The 25,644-nt window shown below is 40.0% G+C and overlaps 1 protein-coding gene across 7 annotated transcripts; it reads right to left on the minus strand.

The window, feature by feature from the left end:
• On the minus strand, positions 1–24,417 carry LOC133908594 (myosin-17-like). Of its 7 annotated transcripts, XM_062350692.1 has the most exons (51): positions 23,944–24,417; positions 23,057–23,185; positions 21,670–21,813; positions 21,441–21,586; positions 21,180–21,336; positions 20,969–21,027; positions 19,795–19,954; positions 19,549–19,698; positions 19,326–19,462; positions 19,081–19,227; positions 18,904–19,005; positions 18,749–18,806; positions 18,557–18,658; positions 17,571–17,608; positions 17,127–17,253; positions 16,873–17,040; positions 15,817–15,948; positions 15,620–15,729; positions 15,471–15,531; positions 14,242–14,419; positions 13,924–14,129; positions 13,661–13,780; positions 13,479–13,577; positions 13,119–13,307; positions 12,732–12,871; positions 11,691–11,858; positions 11,297–11,464; positions 10,806–10,973; positions 10,463–10,630; positions 8,550–8,717; positions 8,300–8,467; positions 7,543–7,689; positions 7,143–7,310; positions 4,753–4,920; positions 4,462–4,629; positions 4,178–4,345; positions 3,732–3,899; positions 3,434–3,643; positions 3,205–3,322; positions 3,025–3,117; positions 2,853–2,933; positions 2,584–2,778; positions 1,871–2,215; positions 1,663–1,794; positions 1,502–1,572; positions 1,329–1,428; positions 1,195–1,251; positions 992–1,048; positions 828–908; positions 635–717; positions 1–542 (listed from the first exon to the last, which is right to left on the minus strand). In XM_062350692.1, the coding sequence occupies exons 1-51, from the start codon at positions 23,944–23,946 to the stop codon at positions 419–421; spliced, it is 6,804 nt and encodes a 2,267-aa protein (XP_062206676.1). In that variant the 5' UTR covers positions 23,947–24,417; the 3' UTR covers positions 1–418. The 7 variants fall into 7 exon arrangements, with proteins under 7 accessions (XP_062206676.1, XP_062206677.1, XP_062206678.1 ...); XM_062350693.1 differs by lacking the exon at positions 7,543–7,689 and having other exon boundaries at positions 23,944–24,416; XM_062350694.1 differs by lacking the exon at positions 7,143–7,310 and having other exon boundaries at positions 23,944–24,416.
• Positions 24,418–25,644: the final 1,227 nt, after the last annotated feature.

Raw genomic sequence — 25,644 nt, forward strand, 5'->3', positions numbered from 1 at the left:
ATGTGCAATACAACAATTATGCAATGAACTAATAATACACGCCAACCACAAAGCCATCTTTCTACACCAGCAGAACAATGACGTCTATTTTCTTCTATCATTTACAACACATGTACAGCTTCCCTACTTACAGCATAACCTCGTGCTACTATGCTTAAAAGGGCAGGGCCTTCTGCCCTTAGCCCCCTTAGTATACAAGCCAAAAAATGACTACAATGAAAAAAGGGGCAAGAACAACCTAAATACACATACAATCAACGAACCAATCAATAAAAATCAGAAGCCTATAATCTCTCCTAGCAACTACTCTTCGATTGCTTGCCATCTGGTATAAAAAGAATCACGCGTACTGTACATCCTAGATAGGACTCCTGGCTTATCCACAAGCGGCGAAGTCTCAGTGGTGAGAAAAAATTTACTACTCCCTCCTTTGCAATAAAAAGGCAAAGTTTGGGTTTTCATGGACAAAAGGTAGCAAGTCGTCATCAGCCACCTCAATGACTGGTAATGTCTTTGTAATATCGTCAAGTGAAAAAGGTATGCTGCATTGAGGAATGAAATGAGTGAAACCACGAGCTATTGGCATTAATGGTTCTTGAACTTAATTCTGCTAACATTTTCAAATATAACAAACCTGGAATCATCATCTAGTAGTATAGAAAAAGTCGTGACAGTATTCGATTCCTCATGTACCACAGTTTTCAAGCTGGATGTAAACTACAGATAGGTAGATCAAAGGCATTTGTCAGCTGATAGATCATTTGGAATTGAACACAGACTTTGTGTGGTAAGGCAAAATGTTACAATAGTGAAGCTGATCAACTTACCTCTGCTGAAATAGTGTTTGTACCATTCACGTCATCCAAGTACATACTGACTATTCGCTCTAGCTGTTGTATGCTGAGGGTCTGAAGATATCATGAAAATATGAGTACAACCCTAAGCGGTGAAGACAAGCAGTGAAAGGAACCTGGTCAAACCAAATACTTACGGGGCACACATCAGTGCGTATCTCTCTTAATGTCCTCATTGGCTTTAGAGAAATCACCTGACGAAAGAGTAGTAGGGATGCATTTATGATTAGAAAATTATCTAAAAAATAAGAAAATTGTCAAGTATTGAAACAATTGTGAAAATGGAGACTGCTTTTTTTTAAGATGATAAAAGACAGTTTTGTAACAAAGAAATGCACACCAAGAAATCAACAGCCTGTCTGATATGCCTCAGTGCCTCCCAGGCTGAACCTGCAAACTGTGTGAAATATATATATAAAATAAGCCAATAGCATTTGGAAAACCCATATCAAAACAGGGAAGTGATTAACCTACCTCTCCAGTAGCATTGTCGGACCAATGTTTTAGTTCAGCTAGTCCAGCTCTGACATATTCCCCATTACTAAACGAACAGCACTCACGCCGCAAAAGTAGTCTAGTTTCAAAGGAAAATGTATTAGAGAAACCATAAATATGTGAAGACAAAATGACTAGGACAAAATGTTTACCGGTTAAATAGTTGAACATCAATCAGTGAAAATATTTGAGCGAACAGTTTGTGCACCAAAATTGATGGAACCTGCAAATTCAATCGAATAAGACAAGTGCATTCAGATTTCAGAATATTTCACTAATGGATGCCACAGGTCAATAATAGTTCAGCACATACATGATTTGCCCTCAGTACATCCAAGTAGCTGGTGAGGATTTTCACAATGCCCAACCAATGCGCGAGTTGGTTCTGTTGGCCCAGGCCATTCAGATGGCCTTTTGCTTGACTTGAGTGTGAAGTTCGTGGATCCTGAGGAGTTCTATATTTAGATATCTTTGAAAGGGGAAAAAAAGAAACATATGCTCAGCTTTTCAGGTGGCAGTACCTGTATACACAATTCAAGCAAAGGGTTTAGCTTCTTTTTCACACTGTCACTTATCATACCATAAACCTTTTCAATTAGATCCACAAGCTGCTGTTTGAAGAGCAAAGCTGGATATTTTGCTTCAACTTGGGCTAGTCCAGCAGATCCAACAACTGATTGGCCACTGAGATAAGCAAGCCCAGCATTTGAAGTTTGATTTGCATGAAAGATCCTTTCCGACGAAAATCTTCGCCTTTGCGGAGTTGAGATTGCTGTCCGAGTAGTTTTGTATGACCGCTGAAGGAGAACTGTTAACGTAGATAAGTTGGACAACCAATACGCCAATGTTCTCATGTCATTTTGAGCCTTTAAGGGAGGGGAAGAAAATATCAGGACGATCAGCAAAATTCTAGTGAAGACGCATGACATAGTATTGTATGTAATTTTACAATTAAAAATAATTTTGGCCATAAAATTAGGATTGTAATTGCTTCACTTTTCATGTTTTATCACAAATTCTAGGCTTCCAGAGTGAACATGTAGCCTCTAACCTCGCCAATTTTTATTTTGCATACATGTTGGATGGACGTGATTCTAGATTCAAATGACTAAGAAATTTGATAAATATAATTTTCCAGTTCTTTTGCACCAAGTAGAAGTGGTGTGCCATGAGTGCCAGTGGTTTTAAAAAATAATAAGATCAAAGGGAAAAATACAAGCTAAGAAGAAGGAACCTCTATTGCTGAGTTTATAGTCTGTAGAATGCTGTCGAAGATGCCCGTTTTCATTGCTTCAAATGATCTCCAATGAAGAAGGAATTGATATATAAGAAGAGCTGCAACAGGCTTGCTCCCGGAAAATCCAAGATATTGTGAAATGCAAGTGAGTAACAACTGCTGATCATCCTGGGGCTGCTGGTGCTGGGAAGACTTCCAAAAGATAATAAAACTATCATTACAAGGTAAAGTGAAGATTTCAATTCAACAAATAGCACGTAGCATACCTGATATTTCTGATTAAGTGCTCTTTGAAGTTTTTCTCCATGTTCAAAATCTTTTTGGTTGCTCAAGTCAGGAACATTGCCCTATAAAACATTTTAAAATGTACAGTTTAAAAGCTCAGTTTAGAGATATTTTTCAGAAATGTTATGAAGCTATATACATGGTTAAACTCACCACTGAGGGTATTGCTTCTGATGTGCCAGTTGAGGGCTTCATTTCAGTTTGTGTTATGCCACCATTCAACATATGGCCATTCTCTGGGCTTCTCTGTAAAAACAGCAGAAGTTTCAGTTTCCAGCGTTGAATGATCGTGCAAAGCATATTTAAAGCAGGTTCATTAAAGACACAATTTACATAGATCCTTGTTATTTTTGAGCGTGAAGCTGAGGATTTGGCAGTAGACGGAGTTGCAATTGCTTGTTGATGGAGAACTTGGTTCTCAGCCTCTAAGTTGGCTGCTTTTCCTTCAAGCCTGTTTATGGAAGAATGGATGAGAATTGTTTGATTGAAATTCGTAGTGACATAGAGCAGGACCTGATACATGTATTTGAGATAAATGGAACACAAGTATGCATGTGCATACCTTTGTAAGGCCTCCTGAAGTTGAGTGACAATTTTACCAGACTCTTCAATTTTCTTAATCAAATCATCATTCCTCTTGAGGAGGTCCTCGTTTCTCTTCAGTAAATCTTCATTTCTTTCATGAGCTTCAGTAACAGCTCTCTTGGCAGCATCACTTTCTTGTTTTTCCATTACAAAAGAAGACAATCTTGATATAGCATCTACTTGAAGCCTTGTTTCAGAGAAGAAAGTATGACTTATAAATGTTAATATCAGCACACTGAAATTCAGAAAGCTACATAGAGAAAAATGATACTAACTTCTGTGCTGTGTCTTGAAGTAAGTGGATCCTGTATTCACTATCGTTAATTTTCTTGAGTAATTCATCATTTCTCTCTTGTGCTTCAGTAAGAGATTTCCTGATTGTGACATTCTCTTGCATTGCAGCTTCCAAAGAAACATCTTTTGCAGAGATGTTTTCTTCAAGCCTGTTTCATTGACAAGCACAATATTATAATTCGATAAAGCTGAGAATAGCAAATAACTGGCAGTATCCAATATCAAAATCCATACATCATAAGCCGAGGGTATGTGAGCAATTATGCATGCATGTGTGGATAGGTAGTTTGGAATATGGAAAACATTGAAAAATCATTAGAAAGACACGGTACTTGATTTTTTTCATGAACGAGTGTGCATGCATGCATGGTTGGGTAGGTGTAGAATATGGATAAAACATTGACAAAGCATCAGTGAAGGTACAAACTTGTTTATTGTAGTTTGAAGGTGTTCATTTTTTTCATTAGCATCTTCAACTTTCATTAGTAACACTTTGTTTTTCTCTTCAGCCTCAGTATGTGCTTTCTTAATTGAATCCTTCTCATGCCTCTCTGATAGCAACAGAGCATCCTTTGTAGTTGTATTTTCTCCAAGCCTGAATTGAAGAACCAGATATGAAGCATTAGAATCTAGTAAAGACAGGAGACAATAAGCACTACCAAAACATACAGGCTCATAAATAGGTCCAACAGCAATGGACAGATGAAGTACCTTTCTATGGTATCTTGAAGAAGATCAATTTTACTGTCAACATCCACGAATTTCTTTAGTAGTTCTTCATATCTTTCTTGACTTTCAATGTGCACTTTTGTTGTTGCATCATTTTGCTCCCTTTCTCTCAACAACAAATTCTCATTTGCAACTGTATTTTCCTCAAACCTGTGTTTGTAGAAGAAATAAATATTTGATATATCAAGTATTTGAGGGATGAGGTACATTTGCTTCAAATAATTAGAGCCCTATGGTATAGGCAAGATTGCAAGTGCAAAGTTGTCTATGGACCTCTGTATAGTAAACTGAAGTTGAAGAATATTTTTCTCATCATCATGAATTTTCTTCAGCAATTCTTCATTCCTTTCCTGTGCTTCAGTGAGAGTCTTCCTTGTTGCCTCATGTGCCTGTTTTTCGGTTAGCAATAAGGCTTCATTGGCAGTGCCATCTTGTTCAAGTCTGTGAATGGGAAATGAAAAATTCACTACTATAGTTGTAAAATGACAAAGATAAATGTTGATGTTGGGGTATGTGATCTCAACTCTACAAAAGAAAAAGAGGATGATCCAACAAACAATGTGTGTAGTAAAGATCCCAACCATTACCATAAAAAAATTTGAGGGTTTGCCACTCCTATGGAGAGCATTCGAGGTTTTCCCACTCCATTTTCTCATGGCGTGTGAACAAAGTGGAAAATCTTTTTTTTTTCTCGAACACGCAAGAGAGCTACGCGTCATTATATTAAGAAGAAAATGACCCAATTTATAAGGGAATCCGGGTCAAAAAACATAACAAGCATAGTACTACAACCTGTGGAGTCCAGCTCACGCGTAAGATAAAGAAGAAAGAAAGAAACCCCAACCCCAACCCCTAAACAACCGAATAACAAAAGTCGGCTTAGTAGCATACGACCCGGCGACTAGAGAAGCGGTGCCCGCACCAAGCAACGCAACTCCGCAAGCAGCTAAGTCCAGCTAGCACCTCGACCAGAACAACCCTACAACTTAAACAGACGGAGCCCAGCTCTCACACCTGACTACCTAACCGATGGTGACCTGGGACATCGGGACAAAGCCATAGCCTCGATGCGCCGAAAGGTGCAGGGAAGCTTCACCGAAAAGCAACAGAGGATGGTGTGCCTTGCAAGAAATGCCGCTAGATGTGAGAACGACGACAAGGGTATACTCCGAACCCAGGGAGAAGTTTCAACGCGACGCCTCTAGGGAGGTAATGACACCCACGGGCGTCACTGTCGACGGCAATGGCAAGATGCCAACCACAGCTTTCGCCCAAAAAACTCCCCCCAACCACGAAGCACCCCGAGAGCCAAAAGGCTCGATGGGTCAATCAGCCGAAGACCTGCAGGAAAACAAGAGCACGACGGCCCGAGCAATGCACCACCATCAAGGGACGACCAGCGGCAACACACATCATGGCCGTCAGGGTTGCATCACAACGGATGGACACAAAAGGAGCACAGGGACAAGCGAGGAACTGCCCAACGCGCAGTTGCCACCTGCGCCATGGCTGGTAGATGGAGAGTAGCCAGAAGTAAAAAATGACCACCAGCTAGAGAGAGCCAGGGAGCACGGCGACCATCCGGGTAGCAGCCCCGACCCCAACAGCCCACCGCCAGCAAGGGGCCACGCAACCCTCGCAAGCCCACAACCTGCCGCCGGAGGCGACGGACAGCAACAGGCGGCAAGAGGCGGCAAACACACATGTATTCGCGTGATTCCGGTCGGGAAGAGCAGATCCGGCGAACACACGCACGGATCCGGCCCGAGCGGCGACCATGCTGGCGGATCGGTCCGGGGAGAGCGCGACGAACGACAGGAGTGGGGGGAAGGAGAGGGGGAACGGAGGGAGAGGAGAGGGGAGGGGTGGCCGCGGCGTCCCGGCTTCGGAGCCGCCGCTGGCCGCTGGCGGCGGCCGACGGCGGCCGGATCTAGCTCGCTTTTGGGGGGTGTTGGGCTGGGGGTCTAGTCGCCCCCCGAGTCGCCAGGGCGAGCGACACAGGGGGAGGGCAAGCAATAAGCGGAAAATCCTTGAAACTACCAAAAGGGGTGGGGGGAGATTGAAAGAAATCTAACCTTTTTATTGTATCCTGAAGACTATAAAATTTTCTATCTTCATCTTCAAGATTCTTTATTAATTCTTCAATTTTTGATTGTGCTTCTGTAAGTAATCTTAAGGTGGAAACATTATGTTCCTTTTCAGTTAGCAATAGAGCCTCGGTTACTCCCAAATCTCCTTCGAGTCTATGCACGCGCATGGGAGCACATCATTGCATTATGCAATTGAAGATAAAATTCAAGGTTAGTGCTCTGAAGTCAGAGGAGAAGCGTTACTCAATCCTATAAGAAGTTACAGGCCTCCGAATTGAGTCGTCAAGTTCTGCGATAGTTGCACGAGTATCTGGCACTTCATTTAGCAATTCTACAATCTTTTTCTGAGCACCAGCTAATTCTTTCTTGGTTTGACTGTTTTCATGTCTTTCTACTGCCAATAAAAAATCTTTATCTGCTGTACTTTCTACAAGTCTATGTCCAAAGAAGAGAAGTATCACACTCTGGTGGGAAATAGTCATGCACAATGGTACGAGGCAATCATAGAAGTAGGTAACTGTAGAATATTGTTGGTATGAGTCTCACAAACACTTGTAAAAAAAGAGATACGACCTTTTTACTGAATCTTCGAGCAGACCAATTTTGCTATCTGAGCCCTCTAGTTTGTTCATCAACTCTTGGTTTCTCTCTTGAGCGTCAACCAGAACTTTTATAGTGCCATCATGACTTTGCTTTGTCATAAGCAGCAAAGACTCTCTTGCAGTTGCTTCTTTTTCAAGTCTATATTAATTAAATTAAGGGAATCGGTGTTAGCTCACAAGGTTTCAAAATATTGAGGGGATCTTTGCTGTACCGGTTAGTGCACAATAATTCAGTTTAGCTGTTAGGTATGCCAACCAAACTGTTAGGAATAGTAACTTATATTCCATGTAGGCCATATGCCAGTATATATACATGTACAAATGAGCGATATGCAAACTACCAAATAGAGTTAGCAAAACAAGAAACGGACCTCTCCACATTCTCTAGGAGCCGGTCTATCTTTTTCTCATCTTCCTCAATTTTCATTAGTAATTCCTTGTTTATCTCTTGAGCTTCAAAAAGTTCTTTCTTTGTTTGATCATGCTCAGCATCTATTGTTGTTGCACCCTCTTCTAACCTATGTTCAGGATCAAATTACAACAGCTATGATCCATGAATTTGGATCAAATAAACAATCAAGCCAAATGTCAAATAACTGAGTAACTTCCAAGTGGTACCCGTTCAAGTGGGCAATTATTTAGCATCTCCTGGGTCAACAAATAGCAGTTGTGTCCTAAGTAATCTTTATTCCACACAAGTTAAATGAAAGATCATGATACTATGTTAGGTTCTCGTCACCTCCTCTACAATTCATTTCCTAGTTCACTTAATCTCAACCAGCTCAAGGTCATGGTAAAAAGGGTTTCCACATCATCCACTATCCACAGAACAATTCAACAAAGTCATCAACTTCATTATTCACATTATTTTTCTTCCATTCCAACAACTATTCTATGGAGGCAATGGGCTGATAGCTGCAGCAGTATCTATTCCAAATTATGCAGTCACTGACAACACTAACTATCACAGAGTAGATGAGCTCTCGGAAATTGTAAGGAATTCCCATGAACTCAGGTAAAAAGGAATATCAGCATAGAACTGCTTTGAGAACCCATGCAACAGGATGTTTGCAGATGGAGGTAAATGCAGGGTATGCAAGTGATTCCCGGCAATAAAGAACAACAAACCTCTCTATAGTTTTTTGAAGTTGATCAATTTTTCTATTAGCAGAGTAAATTTCCTTCAGTGAACCCTCAATCCTTCCTTGTGCCTCTGCTAGCGCTTTTGATGTTGCATCTTTTTCCTGACGTTCCGTTAGCAAAATTGCCTCTCTTGCAACTGCACTTTGTTCAAGTCTACGTTCATGGATACAAAATGGTAAAAATCAAGGCAAACAATCAGGTTCCATGAATGACTGCTATGTTGCTGTAAACAGACCTTTGTATACTATCTTGAAGCTGATGCACACTGTGGTTAGTACACTCAACTTCCTTGACTAATTCCTCTATTTGATCCAGAGCTTCAGTTAGTGTCTTTTTTGTCACTTCATTTTCTTGCTTTTCAGCTACCAATAAGCCCTCTCTTGTAGTAGCATCTTCTTCAAGTCTAAGGTGATTGAGAAAGAATACAAAGTGACTAATTAAAAGGGCTCACAAGAAATTAACTACTTTGAAACGACAACAATGGGATCTCTAATAAAAAACTGGACCCTCCTCTACTGAAAGTCTAAAAGTAATTCTAGATTATCAATGAATGAGTAGCGTAAGCCTGACAAGCTTACAGTAGCTCTTTTGGTAAAGTAACTATCCTGCACAAGTTTACTTTCGTATCCCAATCTGCAATTATCCTTGCTATATATTTTTTTCTTCTGAAATTCAGCTAGTTATTTTATTGCCGCTTCATTTTGCTGCCTTGCAGTTAGCAACAAGGATTGTCATGATATTGCAATTCTTCCAGTCTATTCACTGAAGAAAAGGACATCATTGTCAAATTAAAAATAAGAAACCAAAAAATTCCAGGTCAAAAACCATGCAGTGAGTTGATGAACAAGTCATACAATTAAGACTAGATGACCATCTTCTGGTATTAAGTAGCTGACATCTTTGTAGCAGCGTCATCGAGTTCCATAATGAATTCAAAATATCTTTCTTCATATGTGGCAAGTGCTTTCTTGGTTTGTGTCATTTTTATTCCTTCGAAAGAGAATCTCGCAATTGCTTCAAATGTTGTTTCATAGTTACAACGATAACAAGCAAGGATGGAAAAACATGCACTCCGGCATGACTAGCTGTACCAGCTGGTTTGAAGGTTGCTTTGAGCTAATTTTAATGAAATGTCGATGTAATACTTATACAAGATGGCATAAACACAAAACTTTCAGGAAAGAGAGAGAAAAAAGGAAAAGGGTAAGCATGAGGAAAATAATAAAAAACAGGAGACGTGAACCAGATAGACCAGAACAAGCCTAAAATCAGGACGGGAACTGGTTCCTGGTCTAGCTCTTTGAAATTCTATTCCTTTTTTTGTCACAGATGATGACTGGGATCAAGCTAATGGCAATTAAACTGCATGAACACTAGCTTTCATCCATAAGGAAAGAGAATAAAAGTGGAAATAAATTCGTACCTTTTGAATAGCTATTGTATGTTTTAAATGAAAAGTGGTACCATAGCCATGATCAAATCAGTTCTAATTAGGACACTAAAGAATACCTAGTTAGTGAGGATGACCTCTTGTTATTTCTTACATGTCTACATTCATGATAGGAGGATGAACCTTTATCACTGACAGTTAAGAGGGGCAAATCTTCAGTATTGAGAATCTATTCATGAATCCACTTCTCTGGTTGCATAAGCCATCTCTTTCATACTGAGTAATGATACAATCTTTTATCCATTTTCTCATGATAAAATAGTATCAGACAAAAGCTTAGAAAGGCTATGTCAACAGCCAAGCATGATGATTGACGAGTTCTGACAATTAGCTGCTAAGGTCATCACATTCTATGGTTCATGAGATAATCTGACTGAGCACGTAATATGGACAGTTTAGTCATGTCCGATATCTTCCAATTTTCCAGTTTCTTCATTTGTTTGTCCTCTCTCTTACATCATATTTTCGTAAGTTCTTTACTTATTGCTTGATTTTCTTGACACTATTCACAACATTTGGTTAATGGAACAGAAAGCACTTGTATACTTACAGGAGGACAAGAGTGCTTATCTATGTCAAATGCTTGCTAACTAGATGCATGTAGTTTTAAAGACGAGTGACTAGGTTATTGATAAAAACCAGTACTACGTGCTTAAGTGTGAATCACATTGGGTATTAATCTAAGATAAGAATGGAACCTCTGTAAAGAATCTTGAAGCAGACTGTTTCTGCTATCAGCATCTTCAAGCTTCCTTTGCAGCTCTCCTATTTCTCCCTGAGAGTCAGTTAGTTGCTTCATGATTCCATCGTTTTGCTGCCTTTCAGTTCTCAGTGAAGTTTCCAGTGCTGTTATATTTTCTTCATGTCTATATCAATGGGGAACAAATCAGTTGTGACAATGGTGAGATTACAGAATGGTTCGCTAACAGTACGATATTGAGATTACAGATAGCAAGTGAAATTTGGAAACTAGGAAAATAAATCAGAAATGAACTGCGTTAAGGCATAAAAATAATGCAAGGTGAATGTTAAGCAACTGACCTTTGGATGGTGTCTTGGAATTGAGCATTATTTTTTTCAGCGTCTTCAATTTTATTGAGTAACTCCTTATTTCTATCCTGAGATTTGCTGAGCAATTTCTTACTCGCTTCATTTTCTTGTCTTTCTGTGATCAACAGAGCATCCTTCTCCCTTAATCTTTCTTCAAGTCTATGTCCACCCATGAAAAGAAGAGACAACTGTTAGTCTCCCAAAAAGTCAGTTAAGATATCACATAATGGTTGCATTAATATTTTCCCTCTCTCCTTGTAAATAGATCTGTGCATCATATCTTTTTAATTTGCTTCATATTATTCATTTATAACAGGTTCTCCCTTGATGTATCCCCTAAAAATAAAGGAAAACTTAACAGAATTTTATTAATATATAAAATATATGGTTGCGAAAAAACATCATATTACAAACTTGACCTTAAAACTTCATGCATGTTCACAAGAGGTTAGAAATCTTGCAAAGGAGAACAAAAGAAAAACCTTTGTATAGTAGTCTGAAGCAGAGTGGATTTTTCGTCAGTATCCCCAACTTCTCTCTGAAGCTCTTCAATTTTCTCTCGTGCTTCAACTAGTTCTACCATATCTGCCTCATGCTGTTGCTTTTCAACTGTCAGTGAAGATTCCAGATTTGCCATGGCTTCTTCAAAACTGCATTCCACAACAAGGAGCAAGCTATTGGAATTGGACCACATGTAGAGAAGGATGAAAAGAAAAAGGTCTAGTTCCATAAAATAATAATCACCATCACCACTGTATTCGCAGGCCATTTAACTATGATCTTATAAAAGATGCAAACTAGGGATTATTGATGATGGCTAGTTTCACAAAACTACACATCGGAGTGCTGCTCGCAGTAGTTTCTGGAATAACAAACCTTTTAGCAGTTTCACAGAGGAGATCATTTTGGTTCACAGCATCTTCAAGCTTGCTTGCTAATGCTTCATTTCTCACTTGAGATTCAGCTAGTGCAGTGCTAGCTGCTTCACTTTGTTGCCTTTCTGTTAGCAGAAGGGCCTCTCCTTCCCTTACAGTCCCTTCTAGTCTGTTTTGATACAGAAAAGAGAACGTTCATTATCGGAGTAATTCCCAGCAAATGCAGGAATGGATCCTAAATATAACTATAACCACCTAGCAAAGTAAGGAGCTGTCCTGACTTCCTGAACCATTGGAAGTCATGAGAATAAATCTAGGAATGGGAGCAAAAGCTCCCTGCAATTTTTAAATTAACAAGAAACCACATGTCTTCAAAATGACAACATATATTATGAAATACCCCTACAATACAATTCTGGTCTGCACCAGTGAGTGGTCCAGTTCCTTGCTCCCAAATGGAATACATTGTGGATCATGCAAATAAAAGTCCCACTCAGATCGCCACATGAATAATATATGAAATGGAAAAATTATGCTCTGCAACCATCCTATGTCTGAACATGCATGTCTATGTGTGTTGCATGAAAGCTTTTGCTAGTAGAATTATGTATGAGGCTCTTGTCACCTGTTTTCCTGGCAAGGGACCATCCCAAAAATTGAAAAGAGGATATTTTTTTCTAATACAATTACACAGGCCAGTTTAAGTCCAGTATCTCATTATGGCAGCAAATAAATTTTGGAGTCAGTACCTCACTGAACTGGCTGGTGGATGTACATGGACCCTGAAATCTTACAAAACAGCCACTATGCATAGAAAAAGCTCTATGCAAGTCCATGAATTTCTACAAAATCTTAAGGGTAGGGACCCCACAAGAACAATGGATGCGCTCGCCTGCTACTCGCTGCTATAATATTTCCATTTGAATGAGCAAAGAAAATAGAATTTGCTGGTTTCAACACTGCTGGAACTTGTATACTAAATACACCTTGACCAGCTCTGTACAAGAGTCGAGAAACAATGTAGAGGACAGAAGCACCAAACCTCTGTATAATATCACTAAACTGTTTGATCTTTTCATCTGTGCCCTTGACTTTCTTATTTAATTCTTCATTTCTTTCCTGAGCATTAGCATGTTCTTTCTTTTTTACATCATTCTCCTCGCGTTCTGCTATTAGCAGCGCCTGTCATAGTAGAAAGGACCCATTGTCATAATATTTTAAACCATGTGAAATATGCTAAATTTAGGCTACAGCTTCAATAAATTCCAGGATAGGTTTTATAATAATACACCATTCACTTTATTAACTTATGAAAATACTATGATTGATTGATTGTGATTCATTTGGAAAAAAACAATAATCCTTGTTCGAATCCTTCTGCGTGTAGTTCAGTTGCAATCAACATTAATGTTATGGGCAAAGAACATACCTTGAGGCCCTCATTTTCAGTAGTCAATAAACTGATCTTTTCTCTTTCTTGAGCCAGAGCTTCTTCAACAGCCTTTTTTGCTGATTCTCTCTCCTGCATTGCTGTGACTTCTTGTACTCGCTGCTCCATCTCAAGAAGAGCAGCCTGCAATTTAGAAACTTCTTCTACCTTGGACTTCTCCAAATCAGTCTGCATATAGAATATACATGAGTATGCTCAATAGGTGCTATGTCTATAAGCATCATGCATCAGTACAGGATGCAATATAATGTACTTCTAGGTCCAAAGAATAGGCTCTGTGTTGCCAAGTACTGAAATATTATTTAACAATTCCAATGGGATTCAAGACCAAGTATTGACCCTTAGTTTCTTCTCTAGGCCCAGGCGGCTTGTTAGCTCTTCCACACGCTCCTCAAGTTTCTCTTTTGCCACCTTTAGAGCTTGCGTATCTCTTGCAGCCTAGAAAGTTTGCAACCCGAAAAAACTTTACAAAAAGGGAAAAATCTTACACAAATGAATAGACTGTAAAGGTGCTCAAGTACCATTCTGAGCTTTTGTAGCTCCTTCCGGGCAACCCTTCTTCGCCAAGCACATTGATATGTTAGTGCTGCTCCCTTCAGTTTTATATAATTTGAATAATCTCTGTGGCACCGCCACCGGGACTGCAGGTAAGCGGTGGCATAGTGATGGTCCAAAATAGAAGCAAATAAATACGAAAAGACAAAAAAAAATGTTGGAGCTTAATGTCCATCTGCAGCATAATAAGGAAAACAGCAGCAAATTGCTACAAGAATTGCTAGCCTACCTGGACATGGATAGAAGCTTTATTTTGCTTTCTGATGTTGAATTCATTGCGAGCTACCATGGCCCTTAGCCCTGTCTGCAACGTAATTGCTGACAAGCGTAGTTGATAATAAGTTTTCCATGCAAAATACCACCGGGTGTTTTTCTGAATTTTCAGTGCTGCTGCTTGTTGTCTCAAGAACTCGTGTAGCTTACAAGCCAATCTTGCTGCAATTAACAATAGAGATCTTAATATATGCACAAGGCTCTATCTGATACTATGACTGTGATTCTATGATTATGCAATTTTACTTCAGGTGCCATATTGAAAAGATTTTACCTCTAACAAAGGATTGCAAACAGATAGATGCATTCCGTAGAATTAAGAACTGCTCACGAGCAACATGAGTACGGAATTGACTCTGAGCACCTCTGGCTGCATTGTTTCGCACCTCTGTTCTTCTAGCATCCAGTTCAGCCATTTGACCAGCTCTCAGAAATACCTTAGTTCTTCCTATCTGTTGCTCAGAACATATTTTGCAGCATGCGAGTAATGATTATACAAACTTTGCAAGCATACAATTTTGTCTGATACTAGATGTAATAGCTATACAGGACAAAATCCTTTGGGACTCAGGTTCATGCAAAAAGTCGATTCAGAATCTTGAATTTCTATGATGCCATCCCAAGAAACAAAAAGAAGCCTAAACAAGAAACATAGGAACTGAGCTGAGGGTGTGGATGTACGCCTAGACCACCCAAGTTCGAGTCCTCTTTGGCTCGAATTTGGGTGCCTATGTCTTCTTATTTACAATGTCACCTAGTTCCTCCTAGGTTGGTCGAGTTTTTTCTTAAAACAAGAAACATGTAAAAGAGGTCAAATGTCTGGCAATGGCCAATTCCTAAACTCACTCATCCCAACCTTCTTTTGCAAATACACCACTGCTCCCACTCCAACCACATTAAACTCCAGCAGGAACCAACCCTATACTTCAACCCTCCCTCATGAGTTCATTGTGGTCATTAGCCAGGATTCAATTCCTACCCATCCCAGTGAACTAAGTGCCTTATTCTTTAAATCTTTTTGATAATTTGTCTTGTCGACATACAACAACAACAAAATGCCTTGAACTCAAAGCAATTGAACTTGTTGGGTCATAACATACTGTACCATATTCCCTTAAAAAACATACCGTACCATAGAACCCAACTGAAACCCAAACAAAAACCGTCCATGTTTCACTCCTAAGATATTTCAGTTCACATGACCTTGCCCATCTATTCTCCTAACTGAATCCAAACAAAAGCCATCCAATTTTCAAGTCAAGGCCATTCAAACTCACATGACCTTGCCCATCTATTCTCACGGTATCATGGTCACACCCATTTCAGCACAAAGTTTCCTTAGCCCGTTAGAAAACCTCTTTACAATTATATATGTTGCACCCTCCCTTATTAAGGAATAATCTCCCCATCTTTATGGACTGTCATGTTTCAAGGTTGTGAAGAGGAGAGAATTATCAATATATGACACATGCAAAGGATGTTGGCTGGTAAAGTGTGTTTTACCTGATAACCCTGTACTCCTATTTTGTCCAAAATCTTTTGGCAGGTGACTTTTTCATCATTTCTATCAGAAATGAATGTCGTTAAGATTACAGCTAAAAAAGAAAGAAAGAAACAGAGAACACATACAATTGTTGAACAATGGTGCTCACTTTTCTTTCAAAATTTCAGGAGCAAGAACACGAAAGCGATGAAGAAAATCATGAAATAGCTTCCGTGTGGGATATCCAGCACAGCTGATTCTAATGGCTTCAAGAACACCCTATTAGGAAGGAAAACAATTATCAAAGAGCACCATGACACTGAATATCTAGAAATTTAGAGAAAATGTATGCAACATCTTCCTTACTGAACATCGAAGCTGCTGTAGAACGTTGGTGTTCTCAAAAATGGCAGGCTTAAGAACACTATTTGGTTTTATACATCTAATGTAATGTGGTTCCGTAGAGCTCAAAGTCTCCATGAGCTCATGAAGTTGCATCTGCAAATCGCATCCAATAATCAAATGCACGTTCACAATGACATTGTATCAAAGCTTAAGAATATAGAAAATAATTTTAACCAATTCACACTCGAAACTTGAGTCCCTTTTATTCTATGTCAACTCGGCCCCTAAACTTCTATTGAGGGTTCAATTGTTTCTTCCCTGTAATGCTGTATTCAACTAAACTTTGATACAGGTACCATGCTATTATGACGCTCAACATGTTAACAAAAGAAAAGGACCCTCTCCAATCTTGATTATGCGAAATGATATTGTAGGGAGGATAACTTTTTTCTTTAGAAAATCTATATTTTTACAGATCTCTATTTTCAGTCTGTTACAGCATAGCTCCTGCTCCTTCATCGTCAAGTTTTCAACTACATGCTATGGTACCAAGGGAAAGACTTATGGCTGGTCCCAACCCATATACTTGCAACCCAGTAGATGCAGCAGCATCAAACAAGGGTGCATACAGCAGCAATGGTGCATAGAGATTGGGAGACACCAATCAATAGGGTTAAAGTATTGGAAAAAGGTGAACATCTCACAATCCCACTTAGCAGAGAAGCTAACTGCATAAGCAAGCTTACCATTTCAGGGAAGTTACATACGAATGTGAGCTTATGTGTCATCATGTAAGTCTTGTAAGCCAGTAGACAGTAATACAAAATGCCCGGTGTATATTGATGGGGAAAAACATGGTAAAACCAACTCTAAAACGACCTAGGAGCCATGCTCGCATGTCCCTTTTATGCCATGGCAACTGGTTTTATCTTTTGATGATTGGTAATACATGAAGGGAAAAACTATTCAAATCAAAGGCATCTAAAGTACAAACCATTATAAAGACCATTAAACAATATAGAGTATAAATAAGTTGATAGAATATATAACACAAATTAACCACAGTAGACATGTTACCTTAAAGCGGGTCGCAATCGAGGATTTTGATGATTTTGTGTTCTCTTCTGTCACTGGTGGAAATAAACCAGATACAAAAGGGCACTTGGAAGCATTAAGTAATTCTTGATGCTCTGCTACCACATAGTCTTTGTTTTTATCCAGGAATTGGTCAGATTGATATGTTACCTGGAAAAAATAGGAAAAAGGGTGTAGTCAAGTAAATGAATGAACACCAGAAGATTGATAAGAGTGGTATAGGGGGAAATACTTACATCTCCAGCATAATGTTGAACTGTAAATGCAGTACGGGAAAGCTTTGGTTTGGTGAATCTTTTGTGGCTCTTGAACTTTTCATACAGTTTCTGAGATAATGTCTCGTGTGTTGACTTTGGGAACATGCTGATGGATATAGGGGGAAAAAGGAATCTTGTTAAACGCATGTATTCACAAAATCGGTGCAAGAGTGCATATCCTTGATTAATACAAGAAAATGTTATTTGGATGCAGACACTGGTGTTCAATTCAGTGAAGTATGGAAAATAGGATCTAAAAAGTCCTACTGGATCAAGTATCTAAATTTTTGCAGTTCTCTCCACCAGGCATACATCACCACAGCATTAACTTTTTTTTTTTTTGAGGGAAAACGCAGCAATAACTTGGTCATAGGAAAATATTGAACATGCACATCGTAGTGGAACTAAAGCGTGTAAACTCACCAGGCTTCATCAAGAAGTGCAATAATGCCACCTGGTTTCTGGACACAGAAAAAATGATAACTGAACATGAGAAGACAAAAAGATAATAGGTGGCAATAGATAAGAATGTAAAACAAGAAGTCAAGAACGAAGTGTGTTGATAATTGCCATCATGTATGTAGGACATTGTGGTAAAATAATGCAATATTGCTAGGTTGGGATTGACAATCTATTGCCCTGATCTTAGCTTGGTTTTAAGCATGCATGTTGATCGACTCAAGTGAAGCTACAACACTTATTCAAAGATCGCCAAAGCTTGAGCCAAGCCGATCCTGGAGTTTTCCCTACCATCAGTTTATTTATATACCCTTTGACAAGAAAAAAACACTCCTGGCATAGTGTTCCTATTCAAGTTGAGCATGGTCCACATCAAAATCGACTCAAAGTTAATTATGAGCTCAAAGTTTGACTTGGCATTGACTATTTATTTTTACTTGAGCTGAGTTTTAGCTCCAAGAATTCAAGCCAATGCCAGGTAGATGGGCTTTTATCTTTTTATCCAGCACTGACTGCAGCAGTGCTTTACTCACAGCTGCAGGCTAGCTCTTTTTTCTTATAAGAACATCAGGGCATATGTCATAAATGATGGCAAGTTAACAGCAGATGAGTTTCCCATATTAACTGTTATGGGTCCATGCTTTGGGATTGTTTACCAAAGGCGCAGGAAGCAGATTGGGAAAGATCAGTACTAGTTTCCTACTACAATTCAGACTCTAAAGTCCATCTATAATATTAGCCTTCCTTTTATTGCTAGTCCTTCTATAGAAATAAGTTTCCTTGTTTAGGCTGTCCAAAATAGGAATTCCTACATAGTTTGTAATAAGGAAGAGGAATTTAATCAAAGCAAAGATCAAAGCCTGCTAGGCAGGGCGGTCAAGTTATCCCAATGTTAACAATTGCCTTAGTAACCACAAGGCAATGAATCTTATATAGTAACTAACTCATACCTTTTCAATCAAGTCAAGTACATCTTGGTTGTCAACAAACTCTATATAGCTCCAATTAATCTGCTCCCTTGTATACTCCTCCTGCTCCATTTTGAAGACATTCTGCCAAAACAAGCACCACATTTTGATTGACTCATGGAAGCAAGAAAACAAAATTCTATTGAAAATATGAGTTTTGAGTTTCACATATACCTGGTTAAAATGTTGCTGGAGTTTTTCATTGGTAAAATTGATGCATAGTTGTTCAAAACTGTTATCAGAGTCACATACGAGTAGGAGAGTAAGTGCCCCGATGAAAAGTCTTTCACAGTATAAATTTGCTGTTCTTTCTGGAACTAACTGCTTACCTGTTAGTTTTAAAACTTTCAAAACCATATATATCAAGTACCCCGATCAGTTGGTTCGAGTTTGGGTCTTGTCCTATTGATGCATTTATTCTATTCACAAGCCTGCAATAATATAACTGTATGTACTTAGAAAACAAGTACATATTTAAGTATGGAATACATGCCCAAGTCTATTACCAGTCAAATAATCGAGAGTATATCTGTTTTGCTAGACCATCCCTACTAATAGTAGCAGAATTAGGACCAACTGAAGTGGTAATCACTCCTTCTGGCGTATTTATTTCCCTATTTATTAAGGCGTTCTCCAACTTCTTGCAATCACACCTGTAATGACCGTTCCAAGTGCAACGTGGATTATAAATATGTAACAGATAGCATTAAAGTTATGAAGAGAAGTGGAGAACTGAAAACATCAGGCATACATCAAGAGCTCTCCTGCTGTATTAAGATGGAATCTAGATTTGTCATCCTTTATTACAGATGAATCTGCCTCTCTCCCTTTCGCAAAGTTAATGTTTCCAAGATGAAGCACAGTAGCAACAACCCGGAATATAGCTTCCTGTAAAACAGTCATGCCATTTGGGAAAAGGAATTACTTACTGAATCGCTTCATTTATTTGGAAGAAAAAAGGAGGAATTTGAAACCTGTTCTTGCTCAGTGATGCCAACAGTATCCATTGCAGTTCTTGTTGCGAGATATTCTTCAGCATCGTTGATCCCATCAACTTTAATGCAAGCTGACTGATTGAGATAGTGAAATGAAGATGGGTCCCCCAGCTTATACTTCTTTAGATCCTGCAACCACAAGTTTGGCACAAAAAATGGCACATGTAACAACTTGGATTGAAGACCTGAAGTAAATAAATTACACAACAGTTGGGAAAAAGTTACCTCTGATGGTGCTGCACACAGGAAGTAAAAGCAATGGTAGTTTCTCTCTGGACTATTAGTTTGGCAGACTCGAGATCTCTCAAGCAAGTAAGTTCTAATGGCAGCACCAGATATCTTCCCACTCTTGTCAAATTGGATTTCAACAAATTTACCAAATCGACTTCACCATGTTGAGAAAAAGTTTAACAGGTGTGTAAGTACCATAGTATGTGCACGTACGAGAGGATAAATTGATAAATTTTATATTATTATCTTTCTTTATAAGATTGAGAACAGAAGACCTACAATTATTTTGACCTCTCACACAAAGAGTCTGAAATGGTTGCAGTTTCTTTTTAATCACTGTTGCTATTACTTTTGTCAGCAGGTCTGCTTGGCTAGTGACTGCAGCGACCAGAAAAAGGTTTTTTATGCCACATAAATTTGAACTAGTTTTCATTTTCACCAGAGCTGTAGTAAGATTTCCTAAGGTGCTACCAACAGGCCTTTTTCTTGTGTATAATTTGCCAAATGTGGACTAGTCTGATGCCATGCCTTTTCAATCACTTGCTAGCTTGCTGCAACTGTTATGTGTTAAATTCTACATGGGCTACCAAAACCAACCGATTGCTACAAAACTCCAAGCTTTCATATTGAGGTCTAAAATTTAAAATATTGCCACCTTGTCATAATTTTGGTTATCTAATTCCCCATGTCTACAACCAAAAAGTGTCCACACACATGGTCGCACTTTTGCTTACGTGGATACTTGTAAGTAACCAATGCATTCAAAAGCTTAAGCTGTTGACAAAAGGTGGGCAGTATACTTTAATACTCCCCCACACGACTAGGTTCACAGGCCAGGCCGACTATGAGGACTCACAGAAAGGGATCTATTTTTCTTTACATTGCACCAGCTAGGTCTCCAACCCAAGACCTTTGGCTCAGATAACATCATAAGTTTCATGCACCAACCAACTCACCCAAAACATTAAGCTATTGAGAAAAGGTGTGTGATATACTTCAACAGATACCAAAACAAATACTGTTATCCATCATACTTTCAGTTATGTAATATATTAGATACTACCACCAGGATTTTGTACCTTAAGTCTATTTGGTACTACCACATCTACCGACAAAACATTTTCAACATCTTCTGAGTTCCATATTATGATATTCATAAACAAATTACCTTGAGTTGTTGTTCCGAACAGTTTTCGCATTCCCAAAAGCTTCAAGGACTGGGTTAGACTGGATCCAGAACATAAGTAAGTAATGGAAACAATAATTGCAACTGAAATTCTAGCTTTTAAGAGACTTTCATATCTTCTTGACAAATGGAACATTGCTGTCATCAGCAAGAAATGTTAAAAACTTATAACTTATAGAAGTTTCCAACTTACTTCTAAAACCTGCTGTTCGACTGTCCTCGCTCCTGTTCCAGATCTCCCACCCAAAAATGCAAGATATCTCATCAATAACTTAGTAGTTTCAGTTTTGCCAGCACCACTTTCACCACTGACCAAAATGGAGTTACTCTTTCCTTCGTTTATCATTTGCCTGTTTCCTTATTCAAATGAATGCAAAATGATACAATCAATATAGGGGTACCTCCACTTGGCAGTTCATGAATGAAATCAAACGGAAGTAGTATAAACATTCACCTGTAAGAGACGTCAGCTATTGCAAATACATGAGGATCTAGGTCACCAAGATCTGCGCCTTTGTATTTTTCCATAGTACGGACATCAACCAGATTAGGCAGCCTTTGGAATGGATTTATTGCAATCAAAATATTGCCAGTGTAGCTCTGGAACTCAAGAGAACAGCATTAGAGAAGATTAACTCACTTAATAATTGAGCTTTCCACGATATAATAGAACAATCACTCACATAAATTATATTTTTGGCATATCTGACAGCCAGGTTATCTAAAACACCAGGCTCATGCAAGTATGATAACCTTGTCATGTCATCAACTCCATCAGGTGGTGCTTCTGTGTCTTTAGGGTGTATATCCGATATATTTGCAATGACCTGCTTACACAAGCAACAACGTAACCTGATAGCCATGCGGTTTAATGACACAAAACAGAACTTCAAGCTAGACATCTAAGTACAGTAGTTAATGATACAAGGTGAATCTGGCACATCATTGGCTTCAACGTGGTATTATATTATAACTTGAACATTCGCACCCTTACGTTACTCAGCGTACTCATGGCAGTGTTCTCAATCACTTGTATGCCTTTTCTTAGGGATAAACTGAATTTACTGGCTTTTTGCATATGTCCTTACCAGCTAAAGGCGATCTATACGAGTTAATGTTGCACTGCTCTTGAAGAGGGGCCAAGCTCCAAGGTCTGTGGTGGGTGTATATCCAATAAAAATGAACACCTTTAACTCCAAGACCCTAGGATATCCCTGTGTACAGTGTCCAAAGAATGGCTTAAGCATGCATCTCCTTTTCCCTCTCAAGATTTTAGGGTACATTATTCAGAATATTTTCTATATATTATAGTTTTTCAAACATAGTACCATCCATCTAATCTAAATAAGAACTGGTTATGGTAATTCTGTATAAATAACATTTCAACGCTTAGATGAGTAACTATATAGCAAGTACAGTTTTTCAGTGGAGGCCCCCATCATCTTCTCGAACGTCAGACATCCAAGTTGCTTTGCTAATCAAATGTGCATCTCATCTTGTATCCAGCGTTTCGTAGAGGCTACATCCCCCCACCCCCACCCCAACACACACTCCCCTAAAGTCGTGCATGAAAGTCATGTAACCTGAGCTGTTATGGTATCACACAATGCTGTTCTCAATTTTATTAATCTGCAAGCAGAAACCACTAGCTATGCTTGCAAATAAAACAGAAGCATTTGTGTAGCATCACAATAATCAACTATAACTAAGGTGCCAATGAAGAAAGGGAACATTTCTGCCGTATCCCCCACGTATTGTAATAAACGTAGAAGTGAGATTAGCCGTCTTTCATTGTTCAAATAGATTATCCATCTTTCTTATTAAGGTTTTCCTGGCAGTGCATAGGACACTACTGTATGTATGAGAATAGTTTAACAGTAGAGTGTTTTTCGCTAAATGGCAGCATCAGTCTATACTTGCTTAGCCGAATACTAGAAGAGTGACAGATGATGGTACACACAGCAGCAAAGTTGCAAATGCACTCTGAACCAGAAATTGAACTCAGAAATTAGAGTCCAAAAGCAAAAGAAATAGGGATGTAACAGAATGCATCAACATGGCAACACATACCGTTTTTCCCTTGGTTGTGCGAACATGGGCATTTTGCCCATCAATTCGGAAGACCTCACCATCAACCCAAGCTAAATCTTTATCTTCCAACCACACATGAGAGCCTATAACAATGTTTAACATCGAAGCCTGCACATGTGGCAAGTGACAAATTCAACATGTGAAATGGCATTCAAGGTGGATCAGCAGAGTGGCACACATCTATATCTAAATTTTGCACCGCAGTCAATTGCAAAAGGTCGGTGGGTTTTACAGAGCTTTCACAGACCACAACATGAACTGCAATTACAATGCAGTTTTTTTCTTGTGTATAATAAACAGAAATTCGTCCAGGTCTGAGCATATTATTGTGTAGCTGATTCCAGCAATTTGCATCTCTGCCCTGAAACTAAACCAGAAGCAAAGCAAGGTCTTCCATAGTTCAGCTAATCCCCCAGAGCAAACTGAACTCTACTTCATCCAACTCCTATACGGCTATACCAATTAAATTCAGCTGGGTTCTGATACAAGTGAAATGCACTGAATTTTTAAGCCAGAGTGTATCATAGCATACTGCTCGGCTGGTAATTCCGCTATAATCAGAACTGCCTCCACAAATAAACTACTTGTCACCACAGTTTGCCACGGCGTGAGAAACCTAGAATCAGTTCATCCAACATGTGTACCAGAAAAATCCAAACAATTCATCAAATCCTTCAAAATTCCGCAAAAGGCCAACTCCAATCTCACTTCGCTTTCCCGCAAACACGAGTTCCAAAACCACACGATTCTCTTCCAAACCCAGCCAGAAACAGACGCGCACACAAGTAGACAAAAGCCGCACCCCCGACACACCGCATCACCAAAACAAAAACGTAAGCATGGGCGAGTCAGGGCCAGCCACGCACCATGTTTCATCTGCGGCGATCGAGCCCCCCCCCCCCCGGTGTACAGAGGGTCGGGCCTTCAAAGCGCTGCGATCGGACGGGAGGAGTCGCGGCTCGGTCGGCGGCGCCGACGGGCGATCTCCTCCCCTCGGGCGCACGCCAATCGCCGGTCCCCTATGCGGCGGCACGATCCGCCTCGGGGGCGTACGGCGGACCACGAAGCAGCAGCAGCTGCAGCAGCGACGCGGGGGCGGTGGGCTGGTGGTGGTGGAGGGCAACGCGACCGCGGCACGACGTGAGGAGCACAGGCGCAAGCGCGACAGGAGAGGAGGTTGGAGGGGAGCCAGCCAGCCAGGCCAAGCGGACGCGACTCTCATGTAACGCGATTATAAAAATGGCAAATAATCTCGGTGCGGTGCGGTGCGCGAGGCGGAACTGTGCTGTGCCGCCCGCCCGCTCGCGCCAACGTGCGATCGGGTCGTGCCGTCACCTCGCCTCGCCGCCAGCGCACCACCACGGCCGCATGCGACATTTCCAAAACCAAAAGCCCGGGGGGAGGGGGGGGGGGTGGGGGCAGAGAGAAAGTTGGGGCTCGGGAGGGTGGCGGTGCGGTAGCAACAGAGAGAAGGGGATTTGATTAAGGGTAAAGGCGAGCGCGACGACGACGGGCGGCGCGGAGGAAAAAAAGTGGTGGATTCGGGACCGGGGGTGATCGGGGAGACGAGATCAGAATTGGGTTAGGGCGGGTAATTTGCGGCTCAGGTCGTTCTTTTCGTGGGGAAAGTGCTCTTACGGGGCCGATTAGGATGACATGTGCGCGGGAGGACAGCCGGGCAGCGGTGGGCTGCATGGACCGGCGGGCGGGACGGCGTGGAGGGGGCCACCTGGCCGACAGTTAGGCAGTGCGTCGTCGCTGGGTGGATGGATTGATCGAAAAAACTCGATGGCTTTCGGTGGAGAAACTGGAAAGCGGGTACTTCCATTCCATGGCCATATACTCGTACATACTGAATATCGTGTAATGTGAGCCAACTCTTGTTATGGTTACGCACTTACGTGCATTGGTACCATTTATTATTCTATATAGGGATTATGGACTACACGTGCATGCATTATTCTGAGTTTTGTATATCGCATGCAGTATTCTGAGTTTTGTATATAGTAACTTACAAAAGATACGACGAGCTGTTTAATTCGTTGCGTATTCTGAAATGAACAGATAGATTAAAAAAACTATTTGTTCAACAGAAATAAGTCGAGCTAGCTTACTCACAAGCATAAAATCCATTCGAGATTACAAACACTTCGATGAGTAAAGATGCTTGTTTAACTATGACTGCTTGCTTCCAACACAGTGGAAGGGCTAAGCTGGCATGCGCAATGTAAGCCCTGCTTGGCTCATCCGCGGGTGTGAACAGATCAAGCGTTCAGAACCCTAGATATAGGGATGTCAATGTGACTCAATATCCGATTTGTCACGGGGTATTCCACTATTAAGGGTCAGAGATGGAAAGGTTTCGTCCCTCGTGAATTAATATGAAAATGAGAACTTGAATCCGCTCTTCGTTCCCACTTCTCGTTATATCTCCGATATCACATATATACATTTTTTTATAAATATACAAATATTACAATACGTAGAGTAAATAATAAATTACTCTATTTTTTATCTAACATACGATATTTAATTAATCTTATATTAATTAACCTCATATATATCAA

This window comes from Phragmites australis, chromosome 2 (assembly GCF_958298935.1).
Source record: "Phragmites australis chromosome 2, lpPhrAust1.1, whole genome shotgun sequence".
In the NCBI taxonomy this organism is placed as follows: Eukaryota; Viridiplantae; Streptophyta; class Magnoliopsida; order Poales; family Poaceae; genus Phragmites; species Phragmites australis.